The 10,153-nt window shown below is 33.7% G+C and overlaps 1 protein-coding gene and 1 pseudogene across 2 annotated transcripts; one reads left to right on the forward strand and one right to left on the reverse strand.

Annotated features, from left to right (window-relative positions):
* Positions 1 to 337: 337 nt before the first annotated feature.
* Positions 338 to 6,198, reverse strand: LOC145567394 (uncharacterized; annotated as a pseudogene). The gene is made up of 5 exons (XR_014095593.1): positions 6,135 to 6,198; positions 2,265 to 3,095; positions 1,972 to 2,130; positions 1,292 to 1,545; positions 338 to 557 (listed from the first exon to the last, which is right to left on the reverse strand). The product of XR_014095593.1 is annotated as an uncharacterized LOC145567394 (transcript).
* A 1,842-nt stretch (positions 6,199 to 8,040) lies between these two features.
* LOC145566297 (uncharacterized) lies at positions 8,041 to 8,938 on the forward strand. Its single transcript, XM_081625757.1, has 2 exons — positions 8,041 to 8,157; positions 8,264 to 8,938. The coding sequence occupies exons 1-2, from the start codon at positions 8,041 to 8,043 to the stop codon at positions 8,936 to 8,938; spliced, it is 792 nt and encodes a 263-aa protein (XP_081481883.1).
* Positions 8,939 to 10,153: the final 1,215 nt, after the last annotated feature.

Here is a 10,153-nt window from a genome sequence, read left to right on the forward strand (position 1 = left end):
GAAGGCAACGCCTTTCTTCCAGTTTTTTCTCACTGTTTCTGTTTTTGCTTCTTTGTAGTTGGAGCTTGCTCCCTATTTATCTGCATGCTGTATGATTCTCTAGCTCCCTATGTATCTGTATGCCGTATGATTCTCCTCCTCGTCTTCTTCGGATATGTATGTGATCTAAAAGTTGTGTGTTCTTCCTTAGTTCCTTCTTAAGTAATATTGTATGCAAATATAGCAAGTTTCTGCTCTGTGTAAAAATTGCAATTCTGATTCGATATCATTGTAATTGATCACTCTCTGGTCTATGTTCAATATCAATGCCTTTAGGATGCAGCGAAACGTTTACAAATAGCATAATTATTTATAACTTTGATTTCTGTACTACTAATAATATAGATGAAAAGGCAGAACAAAAGTAGCCAGACTTCATCATCACTTGCATATAGAATATATATATCATGCATTGAGTTCTAAACATGAGTTGAAATCGAGTCTAGGCAGTAGCTCACCTTCACCGAAAGTCACATAGAAACTGGAAGAAAATTAAGGGCTTGTATGCGCTCAATCAACTGTATGCAGAAAAACATACAAGAAGCAACAATTAGATGAAAGAACTTGTATAAGTGGTCACAATGTACAAACTCAGTTTAGCAATGAGAAGTGGTTATTTCATTAACCTCAAATCCTATTACTCAAGGACTAGGAAGGAGCGGCTGCTTATTTTTCCAGCCTAAGAACCTCGTGCTATATGTGTTAAGTCATATGCATACCGTTCTTCAACATTATCACAGAAGCTAGTCTAATTTGACATCTGTACTAACACTATCATATGGTGCATACGATTTAAGCTCAGTAACTCAGCTTTTAACTCAACAATGTCTTTACCAATAAAAAAAACGTATGGTTTAATCAAGCTTCCTAAAAAATTTCTCATGGGTTGGGGCAAGCTTTTATATTCTAGTTCATGATTTCAATTCACAATATAGATCAACTCGTGGAGGTATTTCTTCAAGATGTGGCATCACACACTTTCAAACACAATATGCTAGCTTGACAGCAATCAGCCTTCCAGTTTTCAGTCTTCAATTTAACATCAGCTGAACTTGTGCCATACAGATTCAATATTATAATAAGACTGAGAATATGTCTCTGTCAAATAGCATTCATCAGTCAAACAGGACTTGGGGATATGCATCAATCAATGGCATGATGCCTGAGTAAGGTTCATTTCTTATCCCTCTAGCGTTTATGCTAGCTTAATGTTCATACACAGAGAATGAATTTAGGAGCAGAGAAATCTTACCGAGATTAGAAGGTTGAAATTTCCTTCTGCCTTGGTAATTGTTCAGAAACCAAAATGTAGAAAAGGCCCATAACTCCAGTGTGTTTCTGAGAACTGCTATAATTGGATTCTAGAACCAGGGTCTCTCCATCATTAATCTTGATTGAGCCAGGGTCGGGGTAACAGGTGGACATTCCAACGATATATCCAGACTCATTTCCTACTTCATTTCCCTGTCCATAGGTTGGAATCGAGGAACAGATAGCCTGCCCATCCTGATATCAAATATATAAATAAATCAGAAATTTTATATGTAAAGCTTTAGTGATAAGAAAATGAAATAACTACACACCCTGGATCCTATTTTCATTTACATGTGACCATGTGGGTTATCCAAAAGTCATATACGGTTATATTCGTTACAGGTTTTTCCTTCAATTGCTGCCCTAATTAGTAAATCTCTTTACTTTATCTGGAGGGACAGAACAATTCTGATGCAAAGAATTCAACTTCAGAGGAGCTGACAGACAGATCTTCGGGAGATCAGAGAGTCCTATAGTCTCCTAATGGACCTAAAATCCGAACATGGGACAATATTTCAAAGACAAAGTTATAAGTACACCAAGTCGACAAGCTTTTAGCATATAAGACCATCTATAGAAGTCACTCAAGACACATAGACGATAAGAATTCATAACCACCTTTCTATAAAGAGCTGAACCAATTCCTCCGGCATGCTGATGGGCAACACCATAAACCAAATACCCTCCTCTTGGCATATTAAAGCTTATCCTCTTATTGTCGATGCAACCATTAGAAGACACAGTAGATGAATCACAAGGACTGACTTCATACTCTACCTGCAGGACAGGGAAACGAAAAAAAACAATGTGAAACAGACACAAAACATGTTCAACTCAACTTGGCTGAAGGGCCAGAATATACTCCTGTAGCACCAAAAAGTTACAAAAAGAAAGGCATAAAGAGAAGTTACCAAGCAGTGATGCCCTTCATTTGATGCCTTCCAAGTATCAGTAATATCAAAGATATAAATTTTAACAGGTAGAAATGATTCAATCAAACCACTTGACAGTGTACTTCAGGTACAACTTCCTCAAAGAATGTGCAAAATCTTCCTTCACCTTACATTGCGTTTGATCATAGCAACAATACAATCCTCCTTCGTAATCTGGGCTTATGGGTCTACCATATTCATCTATGGTAGAATTGTAAAGACTGCACCTGCATTCAGTGCATCCCAACCTATCCACCACACCTCGAGTATCAATAGCGTGAACATTCACCAGCCATCTCTCCTCAAACCCTTCTGGTACTTCATCTGGATTACCAACCTCTATTGCATAAGGATCTGGCACGTGTGTGACCGTTTTTCGGGTTTCAGAACCTAATCCAAAATACTGTCCAAGATTTTTACAAACTCCAGTGTTTCTGACCATCATAAAATCTGGCCCCTGACGAAGTGTTGGCTTGCTTCTTAGTCCTTTATCCTCCAAACCTTTACGTACATAGTATCTCACAACCACCCAGTGATGGAGATAAGTGTCTTGAAGAGAGACAGAATTTCCAGCCTCATCAACTACTTCAGCATTGAAATCCTTAATGCCAATGTGGCCCTTAGGAAAGTCAATGTTATAATAGAATTTGTTCACTACTGACCCGGGTTTCATGGCAAATTCAGGAGATAGATAATCAGCTGATTTCATCATGCTGTCATCTAGTACAAGACCAGTTATAACTTCACAGGACACGGCCAGAAATAAAGCTAAGCAGTAGAGCCATGATTGCTGAGGCTTTACCATCTTCACTGCATTGGCCAGATTGAATGGGTCAAATAATCTGCAAGGACTGCAACAATAAATTACATCCTTCTAACAATTTTGATATAAATGTTCAAAAAATGGTCACTAGGTGTTTCAAAATTGTTATTTAAAGAATAGCCTTTGGATCTGTTATCTGTAACACAGCGTTCCTTTCATGCGAGGATTCAAAACAAACAGAAAATTACATGTACATCCATGACACTATAATAGAATGCACATTTTCAAGCTAACAAACGATGAGAATTTATAGTCCCTATTGCATATCCAATTTAACCCGGAAAAGGGGCACTCTAAAGTGCATATGAATGTATATGGCTAAGACAGACAAGAGTGATCACTCAGTTCTGCTCAAGAAGTTAATGAAGAATACATATCAAAATAAAATAAAAAAATAGCATACAGTTTCTACTTTCTAGGCAAATTTAGCCTCAGAAGCTACATATAATATTGCTTTCTACGGGCAAAAAAAGGGATAAATTATACATGCTCATAAGCTCCCCACATAATACTTATGACTGTTTAGTCAAGCATCAAACACGTGATTCAATAATTTGGCTCCAAAGGTTTGAGCCAAAGACAAGACCAAGATACAAAGAAGCCAAAACACTTGGTAGCAAGGACAACCATGCTATCAAGCATAGCATGTTCAGCCAATCTTGGCAAAAGGGCCATACCAAATTGGCAATGACCAACAATAATATAAAGTTTTATTTTAAAAGGTATCCTCTAGGAATATTTACTGATCAGTAATTACAGAGGAATTTTATCTATTTAGGAAGTTTTAAAATAAGAAATGACTGTTTTGTAAGGCCAAATTCTCCTAAAAGTATTCTAACTAGTGAAAGTTTCTTATTCTTAGGCCTGGGAGGTTCATTAATCCCTTAAATAGGGTGTTAAGCTCATCGTTTAAGCATTTGGGAGAGGAAATGTAAACACTGGTGAGTTATCATACATTTCATTACTTAATACCGATATAGTTAGGATGGGGGAGTTACTCCACATTATAGATTGTGGTTTCATCTAAAGCATTTCAATGTCATTTTGTGTGTTTCTATCACTGCTGTGTGTTTGTTACAGACAGACATAAAAATTTAAATTTTAAAACACATTTTCACAGCAACAAAGCACTGTTATTCCACAAGCTAAGCCATAAGTAATTATAATTTATGGCACACGAGTGTCTTTTTCTCACCACAAGACTCTAGAGGCAGATAAAAATTACGTTTTACAGGTTATGTTCCTAAACCAAAAATATTCACATCACGGCTAAGTCTTCACTATAAGACCAACCAAATATAGAGCAGGAGATTTCCTAGCAATCTAAAAGCCAAAGTTACTTGTAAAGTTGTCAATATCTTATGCTCAAAAGTTATGTTACTGAGCAAACTCTTGTAGAAACTCCCTTAGGCTACTTCCCGGCTTCCTGCCCTCTAACATAACTAGCAAATTTTCTAATAGGGTAGCCACGGGACCAAAGTTTTGACAAATTAGAAAATGACAATCAAACTAATTAGTCATAAATGAAGAATTGTTCACATATCATATATTTTATCGATGGAAATCGATGTTAGTTAGCCACTAGTATGCTTGTCTCTAAACATAAAACTAGAAATAAGAGAACTTATAGCATACTTTTTTCAGATTCATGACTATATCCAATGCACAAATTTATGGAACTATTGGCCATGGACGTAATCTTTTTCGTGGGCAATAACCTTCCTTTGAGTTTTGTGCCACATAAAGTTGTGACAAAAGTTCGATGGATGTAGTTATGCATTGTAAATGAAGGACTACCACCTTACTCTTCTTTGAGTTCTTTCCTACGTCTATCATAGCATGCCCCATATTATAAATGATTATGAGGGACTACTAATTTACTCTCACATTAGCTATAAGTGGTCCCACCAATTTTCTCTCTCATCAACCTCATCCAACCAAAAATAAAAAAGTAATGAAACTCACATGTGACAATCAAAAAGGAATGAAGGGAGTATTAGTTGCGTAACCATTATAATTGGTGTAAACACAAATTGCACCTCTTAATATATCTAAAAGGCCCTCCTTTCTACCATAGTTGCATAGTTCAGTAGTCCGAGACAGGGTACAGGTTTGCAATTTATGCTATATTTCGCTTTTTTAGTTCACGGGGATAAGCGAATTACAGGTAACATTATAGGGGTGTTTGATTCACATAATTTAGGTATAAGATATAGGTTTAGCATGGTTTAAACTCATACTTTATGTTTGTTTTATGATTTTAAGAGTTTCAAACTCATATCCCAAACACCCGGTATGGGGTTCGGCTCATTCCGTGGGTTTGGCTCATTCCCATACTTTTAGCTAAGTATCAAATAAAAGAAAAATACTACCTCCGTTTCTTATTATGTACAATAAAGGAATATTTTATATATCATAAATTATACCCTTTTGTTGCACGTAATAAGAAACGGAGGTAGTAATTCATTTCATACTCATACCAAACATATAGTATTGAAAAACAAGTTCCAAACCAATACCACTGTGATTTCATTCTTGATTCCAATCCCATACCAATTTGCGAACCAAACACCCCCCGCCCCTTACTATACAATAACAAAAATTACACCCTAATTAGTAACATTTCTTAGAATAACAATCAAGACATAGGCAAATCTTACCCTAACTAGCAAAATCGCCACACATAAAAATGCCATACAAATCGAGCAATCATTCATACTCTCAAAATCAAATTCCAACTCTAAACTAAACTAAATCATTTCACAAGAATATCAAGCAATGAAATTCTTAGAACCGATTCACTTTTGTTACAAATATGATCATAATGCGTACAAAACAAGATTATAATATGAATTTAAACCTACAACATTCCATAACATCTACTCTTTCACATAAAAAGCATTAAAAAAACTGTCATATGATTTAAAAAAGGATTAAACAAACCTATAATATAACTAAGTCAATAATTAGGAAAGCATTCATATAAATTTCTGATAAAAGGGTACAAGAATAAACATGAAACATACCCGATAATAAAATGTTGAAGATTTCCGAAGCAAAACTGAGAATGTTGAAAAGAGAGAAGTTAAAAAAAAGGGCTAAATATAGAGAAAAACAGAGGAAGTGAGTAAGCTAGTTTGGGAACTACACAAAGCCACGAACACGAGCCAATATGGTCCACAATATTTGGCTGTAATTAACATGAGCTCATTGATGACGAACTTGGATTAATTGCTTTGATAATTGTAGTGAGATTTTTCTAGATGATAAAATTCTGTACTTTCTAAATAACTTTTCGTTCGTATTGTCAATTTATATAGTAGTCCAAATATGAGATTTTGTTATGTGTACGGATGGGATTTATCTGTTATAATACAAAGTATGATTTAGGGTCTATTCGGCGGTAGCTTTTGAGGTAGCGGTTAACTTTTGAATTTAATCCAAATACTACCTATAAAAATTATTACTGTTTGGTGAAGTAGTGATTTAAGTAGCTGTTAGAGGTGGAGGTAGCTTTTAAGTAGTTGTTAATAAAAGCGAGAAAAGATAGCGTTGAAAAAAAAAAAAAACTAGCGTTCAACCTATTTTTTAAGTTTTATTATCTTTCTTATTTTTTTAAAAAAAAAAACAAAAGTTTTATTTTTTTTTTCACTCAGTGTATTTGTTTTCCAGTCAACCATAATATCAGGTTTTCTACCATATTTTTCTACCTGATTATTTTTTTATATAACGTTATATTTTCCTAGCTATGTAAACTCTCTACTCCATCTTCTTCTTTCAAAATCATAATTAAATTTATACTTTTGTATGTTATTTGAGAATCAAAAGGAGGTAAAAAAAAAAAAAGTATACTAGTTTCTTTGATTTGTTAAGGTATGTGTTCTTCCTCATTTATTTATTTTGTTGTTATATTTTTTTGGGTATCAAAGTTAATATTATTTGATTCAAGTTTGATTTTCGTCACATCAAATGACAATGATCTCTACCATTTCGTTTAATTTATGATTAATGTATAGTATATATATATGGTGAAACACTGAAACCTAATCTAATGTAGATCTAACATAGAATATGTGGCAAACATCACAGATCACATATTGTAAATAGAATCGTTTTACCACAACAAATGACTAATAATATAAAATGGCCAACACTCCAACACATGGCTAGCAATTGGCATATAATAGAAACATCATGATAATATTGAAACTGTTATGAAAAACGTTGGTAATTTTGAATAAAATAAAAAATGTTAGTTTCACCAATTATATGTACTCAATAATTACGAAGTAGCAGAAATTATAATGTGCGGGGATACTTCGTTCCTTGGCAACTACGAGTGTTATTTTGTTTCTTTTATTTTTGCTTGGTTTGTGTGCCTTCTGCTTTTGAGGGTTTTTATTTTCGTTTTCTGCTAGTTTGGTTTGTTATGTGTATGTCTTATGTTTATGATATTATTAATATCTTTGTATAAATTATAATATAAATTATCATCATTATAAGTCTTTGTTTACAATATTATTAATAAATGAACAAGAATCATGGAATATGGTAGGGAAATTAGATGATTAATGATGTAACGAAATTATATCCGTGCAACCTAGCTTATTATCCAATATTATTTTAGCATATCATAACTTTATCTATCTTCTAGTTTTTAAAGTACTACAGTATCTTGTAATTTTTATGTGGTGCTTTTTAATGTGTTTTATGACATGTTAGATGGCTTCATCGAGTAATAGAGAAGGAAATAAAGAGGTTTTTAAGTGGAGCGATGAGGATAGTTGCATCTTATGTGAAGTTTGTTTGAAATTTATTGAGGACAATGGTAAGGCACAATTTTTTAAGTGGAGGGAAATTCAAATGGAAGTAGAGAAAAAAATCGGACGTAAATTTAATAATTCAAGTAGTTGCAAACACAAATATGATACAATGAGGAAAGATTATCGGATTTGGAAAAAGTTGAGAGAATCGGAAACTGGTTTAGGGTGGGATCCAAAGATGAGAAAAATTGATGCATCCAATGAATGGTGGCAAATAAAAATCAAGGTGTGTATTTTCATTCTTCCCAATAACTTTGTTCATAAAAATAATTACTACATAATATGATGGGATAATACTAATTCAAACGAATCAAAACATTTAAATTTTGTAGGAACAATCTGATTACAAAAAGTTTCGAAACAAGGGTGTCACCTCTACTCTTGAAGACTATTGGAAAAAATTATTCGGAGATTCTATTGCAACCGGAGAAAATGCATATGTTCCCACAATGGATCCTATTGAAGACCTTACTGAGGAAAATGAAAATAGTGAGGAAGAAATGGTTGGTGTTAATGAGAGTCATATAAGTAACCAATTTATAGATGCTTTATTGGATGAAGATAATTTCGTAGAAAATTTTGTGGAACAAGCAAAAAATAGTAGTTCAGGAGTGACCAATTTAGCACAAAATCCAACCACCAGCATAAGTGCTTCTAAAAAGGCTCAAAAGCAGCCTATAATAAAGAATAATAGTGTCCAAATCAAGCGTACAAAGAGGCAATCAGGTGGATCTGCAATGTTGGCTAAGGGAATTGGGGAAATGTCAGAATGTATCAAACTCATGAGTCAAAGTAGTACATCAAATATCTCTTCTACCATTTCACAAGCAATACAAATTATTAGAAGTATGATTGATAATCAGTATTTAACAAAGCATAGTAATTTTTGGTGTTATGCAAATACTTTGATCCAGGATGCAGATAAGAGAGAAATTTTCTGTAATTTGGAAGATGATGAAAGCAGGCTTAGTTGGTTACAATACTTGTATAATAAGATAGATAACTAATCCGGAGGATGGTATTGATGATGAGGCTTTGCTGAATTTGTATGTGGATAATGTTAAGCTAGAGTTTGACACCTTCGACACTAGTTTTGGGCACCTTATTGGAGGTGGGTATAAGGCTGGAGTGACGTTACTCACGTTGGCAAGTTGACAGCTATTTGAGATGGCTAGTTGAGACTTCACTAAGTTGATTTATTTGTTAGGTGTTATATATGTTATTTTTATCTTGCAAATAATTGTGCTAATATTTCGTGAGGTTGAAATTTGTCAACCCAAAAGCTACGCATGAAATATTAGACTTAGGTGGTTAATTGATAGTTTTTTTCTTCCTTATCTTTAGTACTAGGATATATCTTTTGGCTAGTATAACAGCCTTGTATTTTATCTTGTCAAGGGATGATTTTATCTTAATGATTTATTTGATTCTGATTTTACATTTAATATGTTTAGATGCAACTCATTTCATATGTTTATCTATGTGTGTAAATTTATATCTATTATTAATTAGATATGGCTTGCTTAATTGCTTTTATAATGTACAGGTTTTTAACAATAACTATGGATATTGATGAAGACAGAAAGCGCAAAATTTGGGTTGCAATCATATATACCATGTCATTGATAACTATATATTATTATAAGTATATATTTAAGGAACCATGTATGACTTTGATTTTGACAGGACAAATGTGGATAAAAAAAGTGTTAAATGGTCATCCTATTCGTTGTGTCAATGCATTTAGAATGCAACCACAACTATTTATGAGATTATGTGAGGACTTATCTTCAAAATATGGACTAAAAGCTAGTTGTAATATGTCCGTACACGAGAAAGTTGGTATTTTTTTATACGCACTTGCTCAAGGTGTATCAAATCGATTGCTTGGTGAACGCTTTCAACGATCAGGTGATACTATTAGTAGGCCAATTCATGATGTATTAAATGCAATTTCTTGTTGAAAGGTCAAGGGTCTTGCTTATGACATTTTAAGGCCATACGATCCAAACTTCACAAAGGTGTCAGCTAAAATAACTACAGATAAAAGATACATGCCGTATTTTAAGGTAAACTACTATTATGTTGTAAGCTTGTAACATAATTATAAATCTATACTTACAAGTGGTTTAAATTGTTATTTTTGATGTAGGATTGTATTGGATGCATAGATGGCACTCATATTGGAGCTACAATACCCGAGGCTCAACAAATGCCTTATA

Source organism: Chenopodium album, chromosome 11 (genome assembly GCF_948465745.1).
Source record: "Chenopodium album chromosome 11, dcCheAlbu1.1, whole genome shotgun sequence".
In the NCBI taxonomy this organism is placed as follows: Eukaryota; Viridiplantae; Streptophyta; class Magnoliopsida; order Caryophyllales; family Amaranthaceae; genus Chenopodium; species Chenopodium album.